The 27,054-nt window shown below is 43.4% G+C and overlaps 1 protein-coding gene across 1 annotated transcript; it reads right to left on the bottom strand.

The window, feature by feature from the left end:
* CYP39A1 (cytochrome P450 family 39 subfamily A member 1) lies at positions 1-27,037 on the bottom strand. The gene is made up of 12 exons (XM_089499211.1): positions 26,825-27,037; positions 24,838-24,973; positions 24,373-24,547; positions 24,041-24,190; positions 23,224-23,317; positions 21,978-22,073; positions 21,471-21,561; positions 20,285-20,415; positions 19,808-19,903; positions 13,673-13,761; positions 6,317-6,404; positions 1-72 (listed from the first exon to the last, which is right to left on the bottom strand). The coding sequence occupies exons 1-12, from the start codon at positions 27,035-27,037 to the stop codon at positions 1-3; spliced, it is 1,431 nt and encodes a 476-aa protein (XP_089355337.1).
* Between the last annotated feature and the right edge of the window lie 17 nt (positions 27,038-27,054).

The raw sequence follows: 27,054 nt of genomic DNA, 5'->3' as shown, positions 1-27,054 counted from the left end.
TCATCCCCTCTGTTTAAATCGGACCCGACAAGGACCGTCCGGCTGCTGCGTGCCCACCAAGTGAAGGTTGCTCTTCAAAACAATCGTAATCAAGAAGGTTCAATATGGTGGATAAGGCACCCAAGTACCAGATATGAAATAAATATACATTATACAATTCTGCTGCTATGGCAATAAGACAACTTTTCAGACTGTGCACCAGAATAGCATCCCTAAAAAAAGATGAGCCTCGTTGCCATGAGAAGGGTTCCCGTCTTTGGGTTAGGACATTTTTCATGACTTTTGATTCCTTTTACCCAACTTTTTAGGTTCAAAGCACGTCTACATTATACCTACACATTATACGTACAAAATGGCCAGCACAATGCATGGGTGAAAATGTTACCCGATGACATGTATGCTTTACACAGTGACCGTCACTAAAGGGGGCTTTAACATTCAAGATTTAGGACAGAACGCAGACATTTCAGTGGAACTTCGTAATGAAAAAAATTGTAAGTATTTTAAAAAAGTATTTAAAAGAAATACCAACTATTGGGAGTCTTTTAAAAAAAACACAAATTATATTTAAAAAAAGTGATGCATGATTTTTCCGTCCCAGTCTGTACCAAAGAACGCACACTAAAAGAGCATTCCTAAAACCTGAAGACCCAAAACAAATAAAAATACTTACCTTTCAGTAGAAGCTGCAGCGCTGAAATCAAAGAGAGTGTTTACTACGCATACAGAGTCTCGTTAGACCCCCCCACAACACGCCACCGTAGCTAGCGGTGAGTATACCATGCGTCAGCATCATATGTTGGCAACTAGCGGAGGGTTGAGGAACGGGGCAAATGCTTAGAGATTCTGCACCGTGTATATTTAAAGGGCCCGCGCGGCTCTCATTAAAGTGCTCATGATGGCTGGAGTGTCCCTTTAAGTCTACTCGATGAGCGTAAACCCCGCCGCGTTCGGTGAAACGAGCGATCCCGATTCCGTGCCAAGAAAAACAGTGAACGGAACCCGAGACGGTGGCTGCGGTTTCAGGAGGCTGAAATTTTTATGGCTCTGTCTCCTCGTAAACACAACGAGGACGTTTCCCTCTCTGCAGTCTCCTCATCTTCTGCCCACGTTTGGAAAGAATGGACCTTGATCCATACATTGTGCTACCGAATGTACGAGTTTATTTTCTACAGGTGACCCGGGGCCAGGGCTAGTGTTTCTAGCTCCCTAGGCAAACTACAGCTCCAGGTGCCCCCGTCATACGCTTTCTAACAGGAGAGGCCAGGGTCGGAGATGGGGCGGCCGTGGCGCTTTAAGGCAAGTGGCCACTTTATGATAGAAGTGCGGCTGACGGCTGGATATACACGAAGCGTGCGGCGGGGCACATCCAGCCGCTGTCACCCGATCTGCCACTGGAGCGGCAGAGTGGGTGAGTGTGTGGCACCGGTGGCCAGTCTGGGCACTGGGAGAGATCAAGCGGTCGTCCCCCTCGCACCAGTTCCGACCCAGTTTGGTAGTATGGAGGAACTATTTTAGCCGATTCCTCCCCCCCCCCCCTCCCCCACTATGGCAGCACAGCACTTCCACCTCACTTTACTCCCTGGTCACCAGGGGTGGGTGCTGCAAGAGTCAAAAACAAACAGAATGAAGGAGACACAGGATGCAAGACAGGGTGCAGGGCAGACCGGGAACCCGTGTTTATCTGGGATTATCCCCCTCTTATAGATTACAAGCCCCGCCCCTGCATGGCTATGTCCGCCCCCTCGGTGGGAGGGCTCCCGGTAGCCTGAGCCAGGAAGTTCCTTGGTAGGGTGTAGGGGTGACATCATAGTGTCACTCAGTACAGCGGGCAGTAAAATGAGAACTTCTAGCGGGAGGGTATAAACAATGTATATTTATCGGGACAAACGCTCAAAATCCATATTAACATTTAATTTAGCAGTGAATTAAATTATTGGTCATTTGGCAGGCGGTGTCCACTCAATGAACGTATCGCTCGAGAAGTGTAATCGGAGCCAAAACGGTTACATTTCTTAACGGCAACAGAAGTTCTCCGTAAGCGTCGGTAGAGAATTACAGCGAGCAGGTAGAATGTCAGCGTCACCCGATACACAGCCGCAGCGACGGGGCTCAAGGTCAGCGTTCTTTCAGACGGCACGTAGGACGCTATCAGCACTCGTTTCTCCCCTTTCAATCTGTGATTCATCCCAACAACAATGGCAGGAATGTAAGCCGGAGAATGCCATCGCATCACAATACTTTCCACTGGAACACTGACCGCGTTAACGAGCGCCGAGTCCTCCTCGCATCTCTTTGTCCCGTGAAAGCGAAGCAAGCCCCTGAAACGTCCATCCGGACCGAGAATCCGGTTTTATCCCCGGAGCGCCGATGGAACCTCTTTGGAAAACAAGTCGTGATGATTCCGTCTAAAATGTCCTCAGCGAATACGTTGTAACAAGCACTGGAACTGCACTGTAACTCCCATCACCCTCAGCCATGCTTCGATTTGGCTATGATGAGTGTTAGACATTAATAAGAGCGAAGCTATCGTGCATGCGCTTTTTGCCATCCCTCCATCGTTACCATTTCCAGTAATACATCTGGCTGAGATCGGCCAAGTTAATAGTTCTAAAATGTTCGATTCTATGGTTAACTTACATACTGGGGCAGAAGAGGCTCCTAAGAGCTTGCAATCTATTAATGTATTTATCTACACGTGAAGAAGTCACAGATGAGGCTGTCCATTTCAGTACCTTCTTGCATATCCTGCTCTACCCCATAGTAACTGGCGCATGTTCAAGGCGCTCTCCATCCTCAAAGAGACGTCCAACGCAGCGTTACACAGAAACGCACACGCCGCGATGATCAGACATGTTGTCCGTGTCGGGTTGTAGACGGTTCACTTGGTTGTGGGGTGGCCAAATGTCCTCTTTTAGATTGCCCTTATGCCCAGGTGAAGCTCAGCATACCTGTGGTAGGTGAGGGGTCTCTTGGCAGGCAAAAGGTATCAAGAGCTATGGCGTGCATCCCCTGGCAGGAAGGTACTGGGGGCATTACTAGTTAGATGACAGTGTTATGGTTGTGTTATGGAACGATGCAGACGCCGTGAAGTGTTTGGCGCATGATGATGATGGAATAGTCACCGTGAGCTTGTGGGTTTTTGTCCTCATATAAGACCTCTTACACCTGGTGGGTAGATATAGATGTTACGGTCTGGCCCTTTGTCTGCTTCTTTTATCTGAGGCCCAGCTAGCACCTGTGGCTACTGGACGACCATGGCATGCGGTCACTGGACCGAGGAGTCCGCATGTCAGGGCTGAACATCCTTCGTGAATCGCGTACCCGTGTTCCCTCAATAAGCTCATAGGAAACATGGTGGGTGGGCTGTGTGCTGTCGCCAGTTAGGGGACACCTGTCCTTCATGTATATAATGTTATGGAGATGGGGGGGGGTGATAAAGATGTCAAAGGACATGTAAGTCCCTGTTAAAGAATGAACTAACATTTAGGGGTGCAGTAGTATATTTTGGCTTTTTTGTAATGTGGTGGCACTGAACGGATTAAACGGGTATACTTTGAGCGCATGAGAAGTGAGTTTGGTTCACCTATGGTGAGTAGAGATGTCTTGGGGATTCTGATCTGTCTGGAGGTTTTTATGGTCCAGAATATACATGGGGGGGGGTTACATTCAAGCTGCCCATCACTCATTTTTTTGTATTTGTAGTGCAGAATCTATGGTTGCTACTTGAAAGGAACATTACAGCCATCAAATATCCCTGCATGCATCTGATGGCTGCAGGTGGGGGGTTATCCAGACGCCGCGCCCATGCGCAGAAAGCTACTCCATTCATTGAAATGGAAGCACTTTTTTGCCACTTACTGGCTACTTGAAGCGACCAATCAGTGGCAAGAATCATCACGCCACGAAGGAGGAGAGCAACTACAGCTGCAGTGTTTGAAGTATTTAAAAGACACGTGGGGTGGATGGTACAGGGTCACCGTACCCAAGGCTGGGTCCCCCTGTTTGAGGGCTGAGGAATCACCAGTCAGTCCCTCATACGGATCGCACTCAGCTATCCACGGATCATCCAGACCACCATTCGTAGTAAAACCAGAAGAACTCTCTTTATTACAAACACACAGAATTTATATACAATCTCAATGCAATGTGTACCGAACCCAACCCCCAATCCCATCAGCCACATCCCATCACAAATCCCATCAGTATACAGGGGATGTATCAGGTGAGGGGATTACAGAATACAATGGGTTCCCCCACCTGTGTTATCCCCCCTGTAGTGCGGGTGCCGTCTGGGCAGACAGGGCTGTGTTGGCTGATTAAGAGCCCCAGCCAGATTATAGGATCGTCTCTTTGAAGGCTGGGGCTGAATCCACATCAGTCTCTGGGCCGGTTACACAATAAACACAATATAATATATTACCGGGTCACGGTATACGGAACCGGACACAAAAGTGCTCCGTGACCCGGCTAAACTTCATATGACACATGAGCCAGCTAGCCTGGCCCTGTCACAGTGGATGCTTAGATTTGTTAAAAGATAAAACACAAAAAAAATTAACAATTAAAAAATTAATATAATTCCCTTAGTTTATGACCCGGAGTCTCCAATCCTGGATCTCCTTGTCGGTTTCTTCTCATCTCTGCGTAGGGGTGTGGTGTTTGGTCACACCCACTCCCCGCCCACCACCCGCCCACATTGCTCCCACTCCCCACCCACTAACAGCTCTCTGATGCACTTTTTGTAGAAACATTGCATGCCAGTGGAGAACACAAACTATTTAACACAAAACTGAGAGTTAGAAGAAACAGCCATTTTTCACTTCAGTCTCTTTTCTCTACTAATCTACTTAATATGTCTCTATAGCTTCTCGTTCATAAATATTAACACGACGTGTCAGCTGACAACCCAGATAAGAACTCGATGCAGGGAAATAATTCGTATCAAAGACATCAGTACGTCCAAGAATCCAAATTCTAATTGACATGGATGAGGATGAACGGCCGGAGCGCCATTTCTAAAGTTTGGAATCCCAGATTCCCGATTTCCGGAGCACAAATAAATCAACCGAGGGCAACAAAGCTGGTAAAATCTAACCAATTTCTGAATTGTAATAAAAATAGTTTTGGTAGGGGGCCGGGCGTTGCGATGTAACCTCAGCTTATGCCTTATTTTATATACGGTACTGTATAAAGTTATTTGCTCATTCCCGATTTGTTCTATTTTTGCTTATTTGCCACATTTTAAGACAAAGACAACATAAAATGCAGCTTTTGAATGATCATTCATCGAAGGTAAAGAGTTAATCAAAACCTATATCACCCATGTGAAAAAGTAATCGCCCCCCCCAAACCTAATAACCGGTTATTACAAAATGTATTAGTTTTACGCCAGATGTAACGGGAGGCACGTCTTCCAAAAAGTAACACTTTTGACTCATCAGCCCACTTTTTGGGTCCTTTTCAACGACTTCGCTATGCAAGACAGATTCTATTTATTTGGTTAATTTAGTAACTAAGGGGGCCGTTAGTTTCTCACACAGGGCCAGGTAGGGTTGGAAAGCGTTTTCCTTCTATACATGAAATCATCATTTTAAAAACAGCATTTTGTGTTTAATTGGGTTATCTTTGTTTTATAATATAATTTGGTTTGAGGATCTGAAACATTTGAGACAAATAAAAAAAATAAAAGAAATTAGCAAGGAGGCAAATACTTTTTCACAGCGTGAGCGCTGTAGCATTGTTGGGTTTTTTGGAGTTTGTCGAGAGTTTTGGATTTTTTTTTTCTCTCCTCGATGATTTTAATATCTTAATAAAATGAATTCATTTTATTCCAAAAAATATAACTTCCCCTCCAACACCACAAATGTACCACAAAGAAGCACAACGAGCAAAAATGGCAAACAGGCATCTGATAATCCAGTCTCTTACCACCTAACTGTAATGTAAGGGTAACTTTACTGAGAGGGTGGTAGATAAGTGGAACAGTTTGAGTTTTTATAGAAGGAGAAATGGGCAGATTAGACGGACGGACAGATCTCATCTGATGTCAGAACTTATCTTTCCATTTAAGTAACTAAGTCTCTGAGAAGAAGAATAAAGTATTTCACTAAGTTTAATTAGTAAACATGTTTACTGTTTCCAAACACATAACCGTGTGTACATGTGGCTGTGTACGTGTGGCAGTGTGAGTGTGTGTGTGGCTGTGTGTGTAAGTCTGTGAGTATGTGAGGCTGTGTGTGTGTGGCTGTGGCCGTGTGTATGTGTGGCTGTGTATGTGTGGCTGTGTATGTATGTATAGTACATGAACGGGTACCTGCTTTGGAACTGGGTCCAGAAGGTGAAATTCATATCGATAAAGCATTAAGGTAACCAGCATATGGATTTCCATTAAAGCGAACCACCTGTATCAAATGAAGCATAGAAAGACGGTATCAAACACCTCATTGGTCGGTTAATCAGAAATATTTTATATATATTATATCATAAGATCATTAGCCAATGAGATTCCACATTCAGAATTAGCGGTCATGTATAGAAATATACTTCAGGACAAGTAAAGCGATATGTGGCTGCAAGTCCATATTTATCTGATAAAAACACAAAAAACAGACTCTCTTTGGATGATTTTTTTAAATCATAGTCCCTTTTTAGCCAGTATTTCCCAAACAAATACTATTTTTCCTTGGTTTGGTGGCATGCAGGACAAAAAAATGTTTTCCCCTGAAAATGCTGGAGCAAATCGGTTAGGAAGTTAAGACGGCTGAACTTCCAAAGGCAGCCTGTGCAGGGGCTCCCACTCTTCGGGGGAGGAGCTTCTTTAAGGGGTGGGGCTAACCATGCATGTAGAGTTAATCGCGATTGCGTAATCACGGGGAATCAACAGACGGCGGTCTCCTCGATATTGCGTGATTGCCTCTAAGCGTCTTTAGATCGCGTCGGGTAGTTTTTACGCTTCGGTTAAAAACGTATACAATAAAAAAGGAAGGAAGAGGGGATCGGTTGCTTATCGATCTCACTACATGAATACACCAGCAAAGGTACACATAGATACAGTTGGTATGAATATTCTTCAATAAAAAATCAATAAATAAATAAAAAATGGGTCTCTGTGTGATATAAAGTCAGACATACTTTCCTTATATTAGGATAAAAAATCAAATCAAGATTCACATAGATTTAATTATCAGTAATAATAAATATTAAATATCACATCCTAAAAAATACTATATACTCGATAAAAAATATTTAATAAAAATAAAAAATATGTATACTTGATTTTTTATATAGAAGAAAATTCAATAAATATTAAAATATGTTTAATTTAATTTTTCATTTAATTTTTGTGAACATTAAGAAGTACTCCATTTGATCACATATCAAATATCATAGAAGAAAAAAAGACAAAAAAACTTGGTGATACCAGTATGTTAAAGTGCAAATATAAGTCAGTGCCATAATAATAAAGCTAATATTTCAAGCATATTCCTTAAAGGGAAATAGGATAATATTCTGGAATTATTCCTTAAAAGGAAAAACAAGGTAAGAGTTTTTATTTGTTTTTTTTCCCCTTTATGTCATGAAAGCAAGGATATCTAGATCTGTATTTAGTCCACCTCTCTTGTGAGTTTGAAACCTTTGGTGCAAATTTGGTCCTCTGGCGGCGCTACATTGATGACATACTAATTATTTGGAAGGGATCGATGTGCGAGTTAAACGATTTTTTGAAATATGTGAACAAAAACCAATACAATCTACAATTTACATCCTCTATTGACAAAACAGAGATTAACTTTTTGGATCTTACACGCTGTATACAAGACAATAAAATACAATCTAAGACATTCTTTATCCCCTTCGTGACAAAGGCTGATTTTACTTTTTGTACCCTTTGTGACAATGGCCGTTTTAACATTTCTGCGCTGCTCGTGTTTAGCTGTAATTTTCTTCTTTCCCGTTTACTGAACCCACACACATTAGATATTGTTTTTTTCAGGACAAGAAGGGCTTTCTTTAGATGCCATTGTTTTGATTGTATCATATTATTTACTATTAAAAAAAGTATAAAATATAGTGAAAAATTTAGAAAAAAATGACTGTTTCTAACTTTTAGTTGAAAAATCTTTTACTCATCTATAAAAGGTAATAAAAAAACCTGCTAAATAGATTCTACTATTTGTCCTGAGTTTAGAAATACCCAATGTTTTTATGTTTTTTTGCTTTTTTCTGCACGTTATGGAGCAATAAGTACAGGTACCGTTTTGCTATTTCAAAGCCATTTTTTCCAAATCTGGTAATTCTTCCCCCCATGTGCCATTTCGGGTATCTTTGAAGCCGGCCAATGCAATTTACCCCATCATTTTAACCCTTTCCAAGCACTTATTCTACCATCAGCCTTTGTCAAACTTTATGGTAGTAATTTTTTTGCATTTGTTTTTTCACACACATTTTACTTTAGGTATAAATAAACAGGTTCTGGTATATGTCACTATCAAAAAACACCCCAATATGTGTTTAGCAACATCTCCTGAGCGCAGCGATACCTCACATGAATGATTTTGCCTGGCTGTTTGGGGGCAAAAGGGCCACATTTGGGGCATGCACATTTTTCAATGTTGCACTTTGGCGTATTGGGGGATCCACTGCCCATGCCCTATTTGGTACATCTTTGAGCCGGGCCATTTCAGTGTGCCCAATAAAGCTATATATTTTTGAAAACTAGACACCCCAGGGTATTTCAAATGCTAGTATTTTAACTCTTTCCATGCACCATATCTACCACCAGTCTTTGTCAAACTTTGTGATAGTCATTTTTTTCCATTTGTTTTGTCACACACATTTTACTTCAGGTATGAATTAAAAAGTTCTCGTATATGTCACTATCACAAAACACCCCAATATGTGTTCAGCAACATCTCCTGAGCGCAGTGATACCCCACATGAATGATTTTGCCTGGCTGTTCGGGGGCAAAAGAGCCACATTTGGGGCATGCACATTTTTCAATGATGAACTTTGGCATTTGGGGATCCACTGCCCGTGCCCTATTTGGTACATCTTTGAGCCGGGCCATTTCAGTGTGCCCAACAAAACCATATATTTTTGAAAACTAGACACCCCAGGGTATTTTAAATGCTGGTATTTTAACTCTTTGCATGCACACATTTTACCACCAGCATTTTTTCAAAGTTTGCAGTAGTATTTTTGTGTGTGTATTTTTCCCACACACACCTACTTTATGTATGAATTTACAGCTCCTGGTATATGCCGCTGTCACACGACACCCCAATATGTGTTCAGCAACATCTCCTGAGTACAGTGATACCCCACATGCATGGGTTTGTCATTTTTGGGGGGAACTAAAAGGCCACATTTGGTACGTGTGCATTTTTCTAATTGGAAATTAGATGTGTGGCCATCCTTCCCCCCGTGTTAATTGGGACCTTGTTGAACCCGGCCAATTCAATTTACCCCATCAAATCATACATTTTTTAAAAGTAGACACCCCATGGGCATTTAATATGCCAGTATTTTAACTCTTTCCATGCGAGAATTGTTTTAAGCTAATATGCTAATTTTAGGACTTGCTCACAAAAATATATTTTTTATATATATATATTTTTTTTTTGCCTTTTTTTAAATTTTTTTAACATTTTTTTTCAACTTGAAGGTTGCCCTGATAGTGACATCAGTGGGAAATTATTTTTACATTTTACTGTTTTTTTACTATTTTTTTTCTAATTATTATTAATTTTATTTTAAATTTATTTTTTCTAATCACACTGTGATTAGAAAGCTGAGCTCCATTGACTTGCATGGTTGAATGCAGTACCTATATTCAACCTGCAAGTGGAGCCAGAGTTCTCTAGAGGGTCTGGAGACCGTCTAGCGAACTTTTTAGACTTTATTGTTTCTTTATTGAATTTTCCCGGACCGCCGCCATCTTGCAGATGGCGAAGATCACCAGCAGCTGCGGCTGTGACCGCTCTCCGGAGCGGTCACAGCCCATCCAAAGGTAAGTGTTTGGTGTCGCTGGATGCCTCCTGATCGAGGCATTCCAGCGACACCATTTAAGTTTAGGAGGCGATCGTTGATCGCCTCCTAAACGCTTTTAAAACGGGCGTCCGCCGCCATACAAAGTATGGCGGATGTTGACGCCCCGGGGAGGGGCCAGAGATGGCCCCTTTGTGCCGATAATGGCGTTGCTGAATGCCTCGAGGTCGAGGCATTACAGCAACGCCGTTTCGGTGCAGAAAGCGAAAATAGATCGCTTTCTGCACCCGTTTAATGACGTGCCGGTCCTGGCACGTCATTTGTCGTTATCGACATGAATTTCCGTGACGTGCCCGGACCGGCAATTGTCATCAAGGGGTTAAGCCCACTGATGGGAATAGTTATATGGATTTTTCTAGTTGTCATCACCCCCAGTGGTTACAGAATATACCAAAAAGGGCAATTTGGTCGTATACGTAGAAATTGGGTGAAGAAATCAGCATCTTCGGTGCAAAGTCAGTCTCTTATGGATAAATTCAAAGAGAGAAAGTATCCAGACGAGCTGTTACAGAGCAGTTTCAAAACCAGAAAAGTAAAAGAAAAGAAAAGGGATTTTTTCTTCCAGGATAATAAACACAAACCAGATAGGAAGTTTGATTTTGCTTTCCTAACTAAATACAATGACAAGGCATATGACATCAAAAAGGCTATAGCTAAATGCTGGCCCATTTTAAAACAAGATAGTATCTTAAAGGACCATCTCCCAATAAGACCTAATGTGATTTACAAAAAAATCTGAAAATTTGAAATCAATATTGGCGCCTAGTGTTTTACCTAATATAAAAGAAATTAAAGAAAATGATAAATACTCTATTTAAGAAAATCCCAGTTTTTTTTTCCGATGTGGAAAGTGCAAACTGTGTACAACGTGTCATCGACAAAACAAAAAAAATCAGCAAATTCACATGCACAAATACCAAAAAAGAATACTCAATCAAGCACTTTATTCATTGTAGGTCCAAAAATGTTATATATCTTCTCGAATGCGGGATCCAATATATCGGCACTGGAGAGGTGGAGATGTACAACAAGAGTTAGCAAGAAGAGAGACAGAGTGGATCTTTAGGTTTCAAACTCACAAGAGAGGTGGACTAAATACAGATCTAGATATCCTTGCTTTCATGACATAAAGGGGAAAAAAAAAACAAATGAAAACCCCTTACCTGCACGTGGCCCTTTCTTTCCACTGATTTGCACTTCACTAAATTTTAAGCACTTTAATAAATGTATGTAATAAAGTTTGTCTCATGACAGCTGCACTTAGATACAACTATGTTGTTTTTCCTTTTAAGGAATAATTCCAGAATATTATCCTATTTCCCTTTAAGGAATATGCTTGAAATATTAGCTTTATTATTATGGCACTGACTTATATTTGCACTTTAACATACTGGTATCGCCAAGTTTTTTTGTCTTTTTTTCTTCTATGATATTTGATATGTGATCAAATGGAGTACTTCTTAATGTTCACAAAAATTAAATGAAAAATTAAATTAAACATATTTTAATATTTATTGAATTTTCTTCTATATAAAAAATCAAGTATACATATTTTTTATTTTTATTAAATATTTTTTATCGAGTATATAGTATTTTTTAGGACGTGATATTTAATATTTATTATTACTGATAATTAAATCTATGTGAATCTTGATTTGATTTTTTATCCTAATATAAGGAAAGTATGTCTGACTTTATATCACACAGAGACCCATTTTTTATTTATTTATTGATTTTTTATTGAAGAATATTCATACCAACTGTATCTATGTGTACCTTTGCTGGTGTATTCATGTAGTGAGATCGATAAGCAACCGATCCCCTCTTCCTTCCTTTTTTATTGTATAAGTTTTTAACCGAAGCGTAAAAACTACCCGACGCGATCTAAAGACGCTTAGAGGCAATCACGCAATATCGAGGAGACGGTCGTCTGTTGATTCCCCGTGATTACGCAATCGCGTATAGGATGTGGGAGCCGGCAATACACCTAATGATGTACGCGACTATGTAATTGCGCACACGCATACGACGCCAACAGGGGTTGGATGGACCGGCAGCAGGATGATGTACGTAATGACGTGGAAGCCATTAAAATTCTGCTGATATTCTACTGAACCCTTGACGAGCCTGCTTTATCCTATCCTATACAGCGGAGCCATGCCTTGCCATCCAGAGCCTGGGAAAGAAGGAACGGCTGTGTGTTTTGGGGGGGGGGGGGCGCGAGTGATTTCAAGCGGTGGTCCTAAAATCACCAGAGGGGGTTGCCGTGCAAATTCTGCAGACCTCAAAGTGCGACATCTCATGATAAACCGAAATCTCAGGACTTTTAACAAGACCTGAAACCCAGAAGCAGGTCGCCCCGGCAGGGACCGGCGACTTAAATAAAAGTAGAGATGTAGCTGCGCTTACTGCCGCTGATTACTCTATTATTTCTTGGAAAAACCTTACGTTCCGTAACCGGAGATCCATCGGAGCCAACGGGCGGCGCCATTGTAATAAATTAACAGAAAGGTCCGTGTGATGGAGGCTTCTTTTAGCCTAACATTCTGCGCTAAACACTTGGCTAACGCTCCTCCGAGTTGGCGGCTTATTGGCTCGGTTACTGGGCTGGTGTGCCAGCGGCATGGCGGGGAGCAGCAGGGTTCGAGTCTTTGGGTAGAGAGAAGCGAGAATGGACGCGAGGTCCCCTTTAAAGCAGATCTGTCACTTTTCCCAAAAATCCCCTTTCTATAGAGCAATCCCACCCATGTAACGGTATTTAGATCCGTTAGATCACCAATGTATATCACGGGGGCAGCAGCCATCTCAGCTTCCTCTTTCTCAGGACCTGCATGATTATTCCTCCCCATTAACTTATCTCTGGACCGTTGAGTTGCAGTTTGCCTTTAAAAATTCACCAGCAAACCTCCACACTGATATTACTATATTTTAGCTGGGGGGGACCAACAACTTGTATTTGTAGCGGGCTGAAAGGTGTATTTTTTTTATTTTTTGCCCAGATTTAGTTTCGTGTGCGATATATATATATATATATATATCTCTATATATACTGTACATATATCCGGCACATATACCAGACACACTGATAGGATCGGGGGCTTTTAAATAGACACTTTAATGCATACCTCCGATCCTTTTTTTTTTTTTTTGAGCACTAAAATATCCACTTTTGCCATTTTTACTATATATGGAGGGGAAAGAAATGTGGGTTTTTGGGATAAATTTTTTTTTTTTTTTACAGCTTATATCGTGATCGGCCGCATGTGTCGCCTTAAACGTGGTATTTATGATTTAACTCGTCCTGTTAATGGCTAAAGGGTTAAAGAATACACTCTATAGGGAGGATCGGGGTAATAGTATTATGTTGCTTCTTGTAAGTTTTTAACCCTTTACATGTGAACGCTGAACACGCCACCAAACTGCGGCCAGCGAAGCATCAGGTAAGTAAACGCGTTGCCCATCGCTTTTTTGGATTACAGATCACATCATCCTCAGGCATCCGTTGTGGGCAGATGGGAGCTATAAGTCACCCAAATCTGATCCATAAATTGAGAATATTAACACGGAAAACGAGACAGTGTACAAAACAGAGGAAAAACGGAATAAAGAGCGCCCACCGACCTCCCCGGACACTGATATTTCCCTCCGCCAAACGCCACGAAACCGTCCAAGAAAACATTCTTCTCTAAATTTGCTTTTTTCCAACGTTCCTGTGGGAAGAAAAATATTTATTTTTCCAACGAGGCCTTAAATAAATAATCGTGGCTTTCTGTCTGTAGGGGGGGGGGGATAAGCGGGGGGGGGAGATAAGTCACTAAACCATCGATTGCTTGCGAGGAAAACGCCGTCCCGCGGGAATAAACAGTCCTTTAAGCGTTTAATACAGCGTTACACGCGCGGTAAAGCTGCACAGCAGAGAAGATTACCTGCTTTTCTCTCATTTTGCCCCAATAAAGCCCCTTCATCTGCAGACCTGGAGCCGCCGTTGCTGTCAGTCATGTGATATTTTGGGTGACTTTCCCAGCTCAATCACCACACTGAGCGGACGCTTTACGGCGATGCTAATGAAGTCCTGTTTCCTAATTACACAGAAAGCGATGGCAGATAAGAACCATTCGGCCCGTCCAGCCTGCCCAACCTTTGCATACTTTCCTTAGTCCCCGGCCTTATGCTATATCTAGCTTGGCTTTATGCTTAAATGTCTTAATACAGTGAACACCTCTACCACCTCTGCTGGAATGCATCCACTACCCTTTCCGTAAAGTACTATTACCTGATGTTACCTTTAAATCTTTGCCCCTCTAGTTTATGGTTGTGTCTTCTTGTTGTGGTCGTATTTCTCCTTTTAAATACTCTTCCTTTATCGTGCTGAATCACTAAGTATTTAGATGTTTCTATCGTACCCCCAATTAAATGCTCTCTCTCTGTCTGACTCTCATGCATCCGGGGGATTAGGATGATATGATAAGGATGTTTAGTAGATCAGAGCTGATCCCATACACGAGTAGAACCGGGAACTTTCTATATGAGCCGACCCGGAGACTCGGCATATTAACCCTTTAATATCCCATCGCGAGGCTTCTATGTAGTGACTGGACAAACAAATTAACCAAATGGCTCTAATCCCGGCCCTCGTGGAAACCTTGAGCTGTAAAGATACATTTAACAGAGTCACCTGCATTCAAGCAGGTATATCATATTAGAAGCAAAAGCACCAACTGAGAGTCTTCTATCCAATTGGTGTACAAGAGGAAGAAATAGCGTTCAGACTGTGTGAACCTGAGAATCTGCCCCTTCACCCCGAAACTGGGGTAAAAACCCGGAGAATCTGCCCCTTTACCCCGAAACTGAGGTAAAAACCCGGAGAATTGTCCGCTTGCTTCGGACTGTTCTGCTGCTGTTTCGCTGTCCTCTTCGTTATATATAATAAGAAACGCGCAACGGAGAACACAGGAGCCGCCGACAGCAAGCCCGACGGCCAATAATACAGAGAAGCTGGGAGCTGCGACAGCGAACCCGACGGCCCATAATACGAAGACCGGACGCCCCGCCGGAAATGTTGTTATTCCGAGTTCTTTAATATATAATAAATCGTTTTCAGTTGAAACCGTTACGAATCTTTGTTTTAATGCTTTGTTCATATTTTAATAAAATGAGAGGGAATGCGGTTAGAAGAACGGCTCAATAGTCAGGGCCGGCCCTACAATGGAGCCGACTGGGGCAATTGCCCCAGGCGGCACTTCAGAAGGGGCGGCACTTTGCCGCCCCAAGCGTTTTTTTTTTTGTTTTTTTTGAAGCGGAGGAGAGAGAGAGAGGGGCGCCGAGTGGTTTTCGCTTACCAAGCTGTCAGTACCCGCTCGGCGCCCCTCTCTCTCTCTCTTCTGCGGCGAGTTTCCCTGTGCCGGCTTGTAATGAAGTGACGTGAATTTCCGGCGCTCAGCATTACAAGCCGGCACCGTGGCATCACAGGGAGACTCGCCGCAGGACTGTTTAAGGGTAAGTACCGGTGGGGGGCGGGTAGATAATGCCGCCCCCCCTCGGCGGGGGGCAGCATTTTAAACTTCGCCCCAGGCGGCGTTAAGTCTTCGGCCGGCCCTGTCAATAGTAAGTATTTGCTCGATTATAAGACAAGCGCTGCTGGGGACCTGGGTCCTCCTGTCTCCCCCCCCCAAACTTACCGGTGCTTCTGAGTCCCCGGTGTGCAGCCGGGGCAGCGGGTAGACATCTATGCGATTCGCGCAGACAACTTCCGCTGCAGCCGGGAGGAGGTGCGGTTAGCAGCGGGGGTTGTCAGCGTCTATCGCGCAGACCTTCCCCGGTTGTCAGAGAGGAGTGCCCCATCATATGCATTTTAGCCCTCTAAATGCCACTCTGCCTCCAGAAATGCCTTATACCTCCTTATATGCCACTCTGCCCCATAATACGCCTTTTAACCCCCTAAATGCCAGAGTGGCATATAGGGGTATAAGGCATATCTGGAGGCAGAGTGGCATATAGAAGATGTAGATCCTTCTCTTAAAATCATAGAAATACATAAAAAAAATTAGCGATAACAGATAAAACAAAAACCTATACTAAAATAGAAAAAAATTCAAATTTTTGCAATCTTGCTTAAATTTTCTTCTATGCTACAGATGAGCGACATCCATAAATATAGAAATAAAGGTCTATTGAAAATAAGAGCTGCCGACAGCTGGCTGCCGGGAGTGCCGGTCGGCAGTGGTGTCTTCAGCTTTCATATTTAGGGGGGGCACATGGGGGGCCAGGGACCAAAGTAGGGGGGCCAAATTATAAAGCGGTGCATATACACTATATAAATATATAGATATATATATATATGCGTTAAACGTGCATTTTTAACTACATAATATGTACTTATCTCTTTGACGTAAAGACCGTGATTGAAATATGATTTCAAAATAACTGCTGAACTGGAAGTTATTTTTCATTCTTTAATATTAGACCCTGCTGCCGATATCTATTACTATTAGCCCCTGCTGTGGATATATATAAATATTAGACCCTGCAGCCATTATATATAAATATTATCAACTGCAGCCAATATTTATTGATAATAGCCCCTGCAGCCAATATTTATAAATATTAACCCCTGCTGCTATGTCCGTATATTAAATTGCAAGTTGTATCTGCATGATGATGCTTAGGGGCAGTGTGTCACAGAGAAAAGGAAAGGACAGGATACTTAAATATTTTATTAATAATAATAATTAAAAATACTGTTCCTTTAAATCCCAAATAATGTTGGTCAAAATGAATGTGAACGGTTACTAGTTTCCTACAGGGCCGGACTGGGACTGAAAAGTAACCCTGGAAACATTTAGAGAGCAGCCCCATATGGTTTATCTCGCGCTCGAGCTCTTATACCCACGCACCCCTTATACATACCCGCGTCACACTATTTGCCATACAAATAACTATAAAACTATAAATGACAGTTTCCAGGTACGGTCATTCTCAATAAACATCCAACAGAAACCAGAGGGTGAAAATACAAACGATTACAACGTAACACAGAGAAGCCGATATAAAACTCCGTGTACTTAAACTCAGCAGCCAGCCTTCCCGCAGTAACAGCACAGCGAGTGACATCATAGCCCAGTGATGCAATAAAGGCACAGCTGGGAGAGAGCACAGAGCGTAGGCTCAGACATTCACTTGTTGGCCTTCACTGGAGAAGAAACATGTTGCCTGTGATTTTCCTCTCATTCCTGCTGATGTGCGAACTATTCGCTGCTCCGCTCCCGGCTACACGGGGTAAAGGAGACCGCGAGGTGACCCGGGAGAAGACAGCGGCCCCCGAACCCGGAGCGACCCCCGCGGCCCCCGCTGCGTGGGGCATTACTGTAGTTGCCCCGATGATCGCTTGCTTCGGACTGTTCTGCTGCTGTTTTGCTGTCCTCTTCGTTATATATAATAAGAAACGCGCGACGGCGAACACAGGAGCCCCCGAGAGCAAGCCCGACGGCCCATAATAATAGGAAGACCGGATATTTCTGCAGGTACTGCTTTTATAATCCATATTGAAAATCAACCTGTTCTCAGGCAGGGGAAATGCAAGTATCCGGTGCTGGCCCTGTTAAGAGGTTCGCACCAGTTTGTGATTATAAGGATACATTAGATTTTAAATTAATGGACACATTTGGCCTGTAAATGTTATTTTTTATACCAATTCTTTGGACATTTGGATTGTATGACATCATATTGAGGGAGAGAGGGCTCTGCGTACGTGTCACAGTTAGAACAATATTATAACATAAATACTGCATAAAGTTAACGCTGATTAAAAAAAAAACCCAAACTCTTATAATTAAACAATATATTATATTACTGGATATAAAACTGTATTTTGTGTGATTGAACTCCGCAGCAAGCATTCCCGCCGTGACACTAGTGTGACATCACAGTACGAGTGACATCATAGGCGGTTTTCTTCACCGATGTTTATTTGCTGCTTTTTTTGCTGTCCCGCGATGGAGAAGGTGGGAGCTGCCGACAGCGAGCCCGACGGCGCATAACACGAAGACCGGACCCCCGCGCCAGAAATGTTGTTATTCTGAGTTCTTTATCATATAATAAATCGTTTTCAGTTGAAATCGTTACGAATATTTGTTTTAATCCTTTTTTCATATTTTAATAAAACGAGAGGGAACGCGGATAGAAGAACGGCTCAATAGTGAGCATTTCTACGAGGAGCAGATCTCGGCCGCGCCAGATCCACAATGAGGTTTTTTTTCTCCAACATTCCTAGATTTTTTATATTATTTCGTACTAATTTGGAACGCATTTTAAAGAAGCTTAAGCCTTTTTAACCAAAATATTAGTTTTTCGTCATTATTACCATGTGTTCGTTAACACGATATTATTTTTGATGAACGCGCAGAAGTTGTCTAGAAGACGTAGGTCCTTTTAAAATCAAAGAAATACATTAAAAAAAATAATTAGCGATAACTGATAAAACAAAAACCTATACTAAAATATAGTTGCAATCTTGCTTAAATTTTCTTCTATGCTACAGATGAGCGACATCCATAAATATAGAAATAAAGGTCTATTGAAAATAAGAGCTGCCGACAGCTGGCTGCCGGGAGTGCCGGTCGGTATATAATATGATGATCGGTGAACCCGCCAGGAGACACCAAAACCACCCCAAAAAAGTTACTAAAAAACAAGACAAACCTTTTCAGGCAGCCGATCTCTTCTGAATTTATCGATAGCTATTATTTTGGTGTTTTTAACACACTGCATATTTTTCCTTTCTTGCCCAGAAAATAAGTGACTGCAGAAAGCTATTTAGAACACTTATTTTCGTCAGTTTCCCCCTCCCCCCCAAGGTAACGGGAGAGTGCTGTAAAGGGGTTGAAATGGTGTTAAAAATGTCTTATAGGGCTATATCTGATTGTACATATAACAAAACAAACAAAAAAAAAAAAGTACCGAGATCCCATTTGGGGGTCTTTTAGGACCCAGGGATCTCTATCAGCACAGGGGAAACCCTGTGATGTCACTCTTGGGATTCCCAGCACAGCAATCAGGGAGTTCTCCTATAGTGCTTCCCTCTACCACTTTTGACCCCCCCCCCACAGATCCTGTCAGTGCCCATGTGTTATGGCTGATCGGTATATAATATATATATTTATTATTATTATTATTATTAACAAAGGAAGCGATTGGCTTTAGACTGGACTCTCCATGGAGCGGTCAGAACAAGCGGCGACCATGCAATTGCGAACACATGGGAGGGCTTTTAACCAATGACTTAGCAGGTACGTCATTGGGTCCTGTAGGGACAGCTTTTCGGTATGTACCTGGTACGCTAATGACCACAAAAGGATGTGCTTTTTGCTTTATGTAGGGGCAGCTAAGACACGTAACCTGGAATGACAGAGTCTCTAGCGTTATGGCCGTGTCAGGTAGTCACCTTTCCATTCACACGATCAGTTACCAACTCATAAAGACAAACATACTTTCAACACAGCGGACCAGCGCTGAAACTCTACCTCCGGGGTTTTTCTCTGGACCAAAAATGCTTCTTTTAGAATGTGTTTTAGTAGAAGGAAGTCATCCCCACAGAGAAGAGGTTCTACTGCTCTGGACCAATCATTTCGCAGCGCAGCGGTTGGTAAAACAGACAGGGGCGTTTGACAGAACATGCGCAGAACCCATGAATTCTTTGGCAGGCGTTACTCCTCACTTTACTCAGTGATAACGCCAACATTAACATGTTTTGGAACTTACAGGTCGAAAGGCATCAGGATCAGGAAATCGCTGGGGATCTCGATGAAGCCAAAAAGGCGACAGCATTAACATGTCTCCCGGAGGAACCCGGTAATTCTAAGGGTTAAAACGAGACCAATGTATGACTTAAAGAGAGTCACCGCAACAAAACGAATCCCATAAACTACGTACAGACGAGGTTCTCCCTGCGCTGTTGCTGGAGGACCCATGATTTACCCCAACGGGGCAAAAGTAACAGCTGGGAACGCTGGTCTTGCTGAAGAGATGAGAGCTTCATTGGCTATATAAATTGGGTTAGATTGCAAGCATTTGGGACCACTGAGGTCTCTCGTTCAGGTATATTATTGCAGAAAGAGGTGACAGAAGCCCTGCCTGTTTCTTTCATATCATAAAGAGTTAAACTGATTTAAAAAATGTTTTTAACCTTCAGAGAATTAAGAAAAGTGAGCAGAATAACGGCAAATAAAGCACTTTTACGTAGATTTTCAGCGGTTCCAGCACTTTTCTTGTGACAGCCCCTGGGGAGCGCAGCCTTATTGCCTCCAGCATACAGTTCTTGATGTACGGAAGCCTCGTCAGATCAGCTTCGGTTAAACAAAACTTTTTGCCTGTTTGGATAAAGAACGGGACTTTACCGGGGCGTAAACGACAGCAGAACCGTTACAGCTCTTACCAGGGGACATCCCCAACGATCACCACCTTGTGCCCTCTGGCAAAAATATATTTTGTGCGGCTATCAGCATAAAGCGCTTGTTTTCCCTTAACCAACACGGGTAAAAAGATTTGAGTTCTTCTAACAGGCAGGAAAACAAAGAGCAGATCGCAACCATTTGGACCGCCTGCTCCGTCAATAAGTTCTACCAACAAACACATTCATATAAAGCATTAACGGGCGCACTCCCCGCCATACAGCAGACAAAAGGGATAGGGTAGGTAGGTGATCAGCCAAGAAAACGTTGGGGTAAGAGGAACCTAACCCACAGAACTTACTATCTAAATATGGGAAGTATATCAAATTCTGGAATCTCGCGTTAGAACGGTGCAGACAGCTTTTTTTTGCCCCAAAGTATTTCACTTAATAGGGGGTATTACCACTTACTTTATAGAATATATAATATTATTATTGAAAAGTATCAGTTGTCTAAATGCTTGGACCCGTTTTCAGTCCAACTCTCCCTTTTGGCAAACACTGCCCCCTGCTGGAAGAATATGAATCCGCATAACGTTCACAGGGGCATCGGACAGCACCCAACTTTCTTTTTAAGTTTTGTTTGATGTACAGATAAACCAGGTTACAGCGCCTTGCGCCTTACGTTTACTTACCGGAAAATCCAAATATATCCATAAAAAAAAAACCAAAAAAAAAAAAAAACCAGGCAATTGTATTCTGATATGAGCTCTGCATATCAGTGCTCAAGAAAGCTTAAAAAATACGTTGTTTCTTTTATATAACGGAAGTATTTACACAAACTGCATTGGGGAAAAATTGGGGAAAATATATTCATTCATTACAGACAATTTTTTCCAATTTTAGACTTTATTTTATTTTTAAGTTGCCAAATGGAATAAAAAAATTTGTAACTGGCTTTTTTGGTTGTGTTTTGAAAGTCCACAAAACACAACCCCCCCGCCCCCAAAAACCCCAAAACGATCTAAGACCTACCCGCTTCACCAAACGCAGAAGAAATTTCATCCATGGCGTTTTTGTAGACAAGAGGATCCGAAATAATAAAGGCGAGCGTCCAAAATGTTATCTTGGAAACAAAACCAAACCAAAAAAAAAAAATAAAATAAAAATAAATAAAAAAAAAATTATTCCCAATTGATTAATCTTTTTTTTTGGTCACAGGTCAGTTTATCAAATGGTAAAAATTCTGAAGTTGGCATGAATACTTACCTCGAGTAACAAAATATAAATAAATTTAATAAAATATATACACCCCCCCCCCGAGGGCAGATGTCCATTAATTACCCATCTCCCAACAAATGGTTCTACGATGTAAGTGTCTATAGAGTATATATATATATATATATATAATCACATTTGATTAGACGGTAGGAGCGCCACAGTTTCATATATGACCTTCGCACACGCAGCACGTACACACACACACTATATAATATATACATCTCCGTACGATCATACGCTGATAGCGCCGTCAGTACTTACAGGGTTTGCGTTGGCTTGAGACGCCCAGAGCAGTAACAAGCTGTTGTTGTAGGTGGCGACCCCTTTAATGGTGTCCAGAAGATGTTCCAATAAAGTCTGCGCGAGATTAAACGGGGGAAAGCAAAATGAAGACAACGCAACCCAAACGATGCTACAAATAAACTTTTCATCATCACGCTTTATTCAGAGAAATGTAGAATGTCACGGATTAGATTCAGGAGCCGTATGTCTATCCCATGCATGTTTACATTCCCTCACTGCATTCACCTCTACCACCTCTGCTGGGAGGACATTCGATGAATCTAGCACCCTCTTAATATAGTAAAACATTAGATACATTAAGTGCAAGGATGGACTCGACACGCAACACGCAAAGACGGTACCCAAAGTCTCACCAAGCCAATTAACGTCAGGAGAGGCTAAATAATAAACTGCAGGACCCTATCCCAGCCTTACAGTTCATAAGAAGTAAAATACTAATCCATAAACTGCTGCCCTCCTGGGGCAAATACCATCACAGTGAATGAATTTCTATAGTTCTTACACCAGCCGAGTAGGAGAACAGCGAACTTCGCTCATTCAGGCTCACAATTCATTCACGCTTACCCCCCCCCCCGAGACTCATCACCCTGATACATCGTAGCACCTAACTTCAGTTCATGCCAATCCCAGACTCCGAGGTCGTGCACCGTATTCACATTTTACTTCTGTGACGTGACAACGGGAAATACTTTATAAAAGGATATTGAGGCAAGAATGGGGAATGTAACACTAAGTAATATATTGTTATATTTCAGGGGAGGGCAGATATGGGGGCAACGGAAGACGTCTCCGAGCTTCTCTCATTTAAACATTTTGGGCCAATTTGAAACTTTTTGTTGATTGTTATTTCCCATGTGTCCACCAGGGGGCCTAGAGGATCAGGGGCTTTAGACAGCATTCACATCCTCGCCGACCGGGTGGTTAAAAAATAAGAGATCTGGGGCTGTCGGCACCGTACAAAAAAAACCAGCATGGACCACGGTAACCACGTCCACACAAAGGGAGACATCTTTTCTGGTTCTGCAGAGCGTTTCACATTGAAAGGATCTGCAGAGTATGTGGGAGATTTATTCATTCCCAACATCCGGCACGCTGGACCCTTTTTGGATCGCTAAGCGCAGATCCGACGCCCCTCCATACGGCTGCCCGCGGGACCCGACGCCCCTCCATACGGCTGCCCGCGGGACCCGGAAGGGTAGTTTACCTTTGAGTTGCCTTCCTCCGGTTCCTTTGATTCCATTTCTGTTACAATACTTTTGAATAACTTCAGGAGCCATTGCTTGGACTGAGACCAGTTTCTGCAAGAGCACAAAACACAGTGAGCAATCCGTAACCATATTCACTAATATTACAGAGCACTCGATTACGCGACGAGCGGCAGCCTGGGTAGAGCCTCGCTCATTCGAACGTTTGTCTGCCTGAGTTCAGATACCTTCAGCGTATTTATTTATTGACCGTAGGTGCTCTGTCTGCCTGCGCCTCAGTCCGTTCCCTGTCTAATCTTCTGCCGACTCCTGGACCATCTGACTATGATCCATGTTTGGAATCTGTGGAAAGGTCCGCTTTGACCTTGGCGACATCTGACCTGACTGCGCCCCCTGATTTTGCTACATTTCCGTACCTCTGACTAATCCAACTAAACATCTGATTTCTGCGCTGCTACTGCCGACCTCTGTCTGCTCCAGACTCATCATCCTCAGCCGGGCTCCCCATTTCCCCCACTCAGCTTTGTTATCCAGGGCCCCCAGTGTCCCTCTTCCTGGTCTGACGTGCATTAGAGCCAGAGGAGGCTAAATTACCCGAGACCGCAGGCGACGGCATCAGCTGCGCAAGCGTCCCGTTACCCGCCACGGACCACCAGGTCGTAAGAGAAAAATGTAACCGGATGACCTAAAGCCCCTTAAAACCTTCACACAATCAGGGCCGTAAAGAACGTTTAAAGGGTTTTACGGCACTCAGGATGGAGGTAAATGCGAGAGATGTGACTGACCAGGTCGCCGGGTCAGATCCAATGCACTCGCCTTAAAAAGCACTCCGGTAACTGCGAGCCGTACTCGAAGCCTTCGTCGAACCTCCGGAAGTGCTCTTCAAACTCCTCCAGCGTGTCCTCGCTCGTGGGGCAAACCCCCTTCCCAAACAACGTGTCCACCACGGCGGGGTACATGACCCGTCTGCGAGGGGAAAAAAACAGAAGACTTATCACAACCGCCCCAGATGTCTCCACGGTCAGCGACGTCTCGCGGCACATGCGGCATTTCACCACGTGAACAGTGAACGCGGGTCACCTAATGGGGCGAGCAGAAGAATATTGGGGCAAAAAACCCAAAAGGTTACACGGGTGCAATCCTCTTACCGTACCAGACCGTACAGCTCCTCCGTTCCACGTGGGGCAAGTCGCTCTAAATGCCCCCAGAACTCCCCGCAGAGACGGGCGACGTGCGGCTGCAGCCGTTTCCGGGACAGGTGGAGCTTTATCGTCTCGTGGATGGCTGTGTGGTTTTTGTAGAAGTTCTCCTTTCCAATGGAAGCTTCAGAGAGACGTAGAGGCAGTTAGGACCGGTCCCTGTACATGTAACGGAATTCCGGCGGGAAGCTAACCTCACATTAATGGTTCCAATCAATCGGGCTCTAAGAGCCGCTGGTGTATCACCACCGATTGCTACAATTCCTTCAATGCACCATCAGCCCTCATTAGACCGGAAGGACGTATATATACGTCAGGCGGCAGCACAGAATCCCTCAGGTATGAAAGAGTTAATTATTCAGCTTTATAAACGGCTCTTACAGCAAACGAACAAACAAAACTGGTAGTCCTTACCGGTGCGCTGAACCGGCATCTGCACCGCCTGCGGGAAACTCACTTTCTTGGACGTGAAAAAAGCGTCCAGTCCTTCCGCCCCGCTCACAAACGTCAGTCTGTTACCGGCTGCCACGACGGTGAACACCGGCCCGTGCTGCCAAAAGAGCCATAAACAATAGAGATTAGAACCCCCCACCGGCTGGGGCAAAGACATCTCGGTGTCAGACTTGCTTCACAAGAGAGCTCCGCGCTAAAACCGTGACTGGCAGACGATTTACAGGGAAAGGGATATACACCCCACCCAACTGTCCCACTGTGCACAGGACAGTCCTGGTGCCCAGTCTTATCTGAGAAAAAATATCCATTTAATTCAAATACCTGTAATCAAGCCGGGAGATCGAACAAATGCGGCCCCTTTACGGTCCTCGAGGACCCGAACTGTGCAGCCCTTACACCACAGCAGGGCTTGAAAACCATATGTCTCTGCAACGGCCCCGTATAATGTATAATTTAATGGGTGAGGAGACAGAAAAACGTCATTACGGTAATTTTAACTTTATTACATAAAGACCAGAAAGCGATGAAATCTGTTAACCGCATCGAGCGGGAAAATGTTCACAGATTTAACTCCTTCAGTGCCGGTGCATATTTAATTAAATGCCGGAGACTTGTGCCCCACAGATTCCTATAACTTTAACGTGTGATATTACCGGCATAACAACCGGAATTATCCCCAGGGATCCCGACATTTTATAACGGGGATCTCTACACACTCGTAGGGCTCGATTAACTTAATGAAACTTAATTTGTAAACAGCATTGACGTTAATCGGACGGCAGACCAGCAGCGGTTAGACTTGGACGCAGCGCTCGCTAAGCTTGTATATTGTTCGGCTTTGTGTCCTGAGAGTTGAATTGAGCATGTGACCCGTTTTAACAGTTGAGGCTGTTTCTAAGGCAGTGCACCTCGCAAGGGCGCACGTCCAAGTGGGCCCCTGGGGGCCGGCAGAGCCCCACTTCCCCAAACTCAACGGACCCAATCCGGAAACACCGAACTTCCATTAAAACAGAGGATTTCATTCTATAAAAGTCACGGGGCGCAAATACAAAAAGGTTCATGTACAAAAAAATCCTCATAAACACAGATCTACAAACACAACGCCATCATCAGAAGATACAAAGTAACAAATTCACAGATGGGGGGGGGGGAGTGAATTTTCTTGAACAAGTTGTTTGATGTAACCGCAGCTCGTACACAACAGAGTGCAGAAAATATCCAATACAAAGCTGTCCTGGCTGACCCCAAAAAAAGGTGATCAGCAAGCAGGGTATCAGACGGTCAACGGTCAGCGTTCTCCATCTAAGAAGTGCTGCAAGAAAAGGGTGATCAGACGCCCTCATTTTCATTAAATATCTACCCGATTGGGGCTTTTTATTTGCTCCCCAAAGTGTCCCTTAAAATCCTCTTAATCATAATTCACACTTTCACATTAAAAACCAAACATTTTCCGTAGTTAATGGATTTCGATAATTTTATTGAACGCAACAAATAGAACATCAGACGGAACTGAAAGAAAATCGCATATTTTGGGAAGGTAACGCGGGCGGAGGACGACGCGCCCAAACGTACACAACATGTACGGAACGACCCAAAAAGAATGTTGGAAACGTTGTTACAAAAAAAAAAGCAAAAAAAACAATTATTCATTTTTCTAGTGTTTTTTTATTTAAGGTTTTATTAATCGATTTGTTGATCAGCTTTCCTCTAAATGGGGTACATGAGGTGACCTGATGTTTTCACCCCTGGGTTTTTGGGGGAATCCTTTCATCTCGCACATTATTTTAGGGCAAATAGTTCCAAATAAGAGCACATAAGCCACATGTGGTTTTAGTAAAAGGATTTACTGAATGTATGGGATTTAAAGCAGCAGGGCGAGCGCAGGCATGGCCCGGTTGGCACCGATCTCAGGGGGCAGACTCTGTGCCGGGTCAGGGGGCAGGTTTACCTTCTCTCTGGCCCTCTCGATGAACTCCAAGGGGGCTTTTCCCATTTCGAAAGCCGCCCCAAACCAGGGGATCCACCCGCGAATGCATGGCGGTGGGGGGCTGCCCGAGGACCTGGGCAGCAAATAACGCACCAGCAGCCCGGTCAGAAGCAACAGGAGCAGCCCCGCGGAGACTGCAGGGAACTCGGACACAGCCAGCTGCTTTTCCCCCATGTTACCAGCAGGCCAGT

This window comes from Sceloporus occidentalis, unplaced genomic scaffold (genome assembly GCF_023333645.1).
Source record: "Sceloporus occidentalis isolate IW3139 unplaced genomic scaffold, rSceOcc1.0.p SCAF_131, whole genome shotgun sequence".
Lineage (NCBI taxonomy): Eukaryota > Metazoa > Chordata > Lepidosauria > Squamata > Phrynosomatidae > Sceloporus > Sceloporus occidentalis.
The sequence above is the reverse complement of the archived record's forward strand: the minus strand, read 5'-3'. Positions and strand labels throughout refer to the sequence as shown.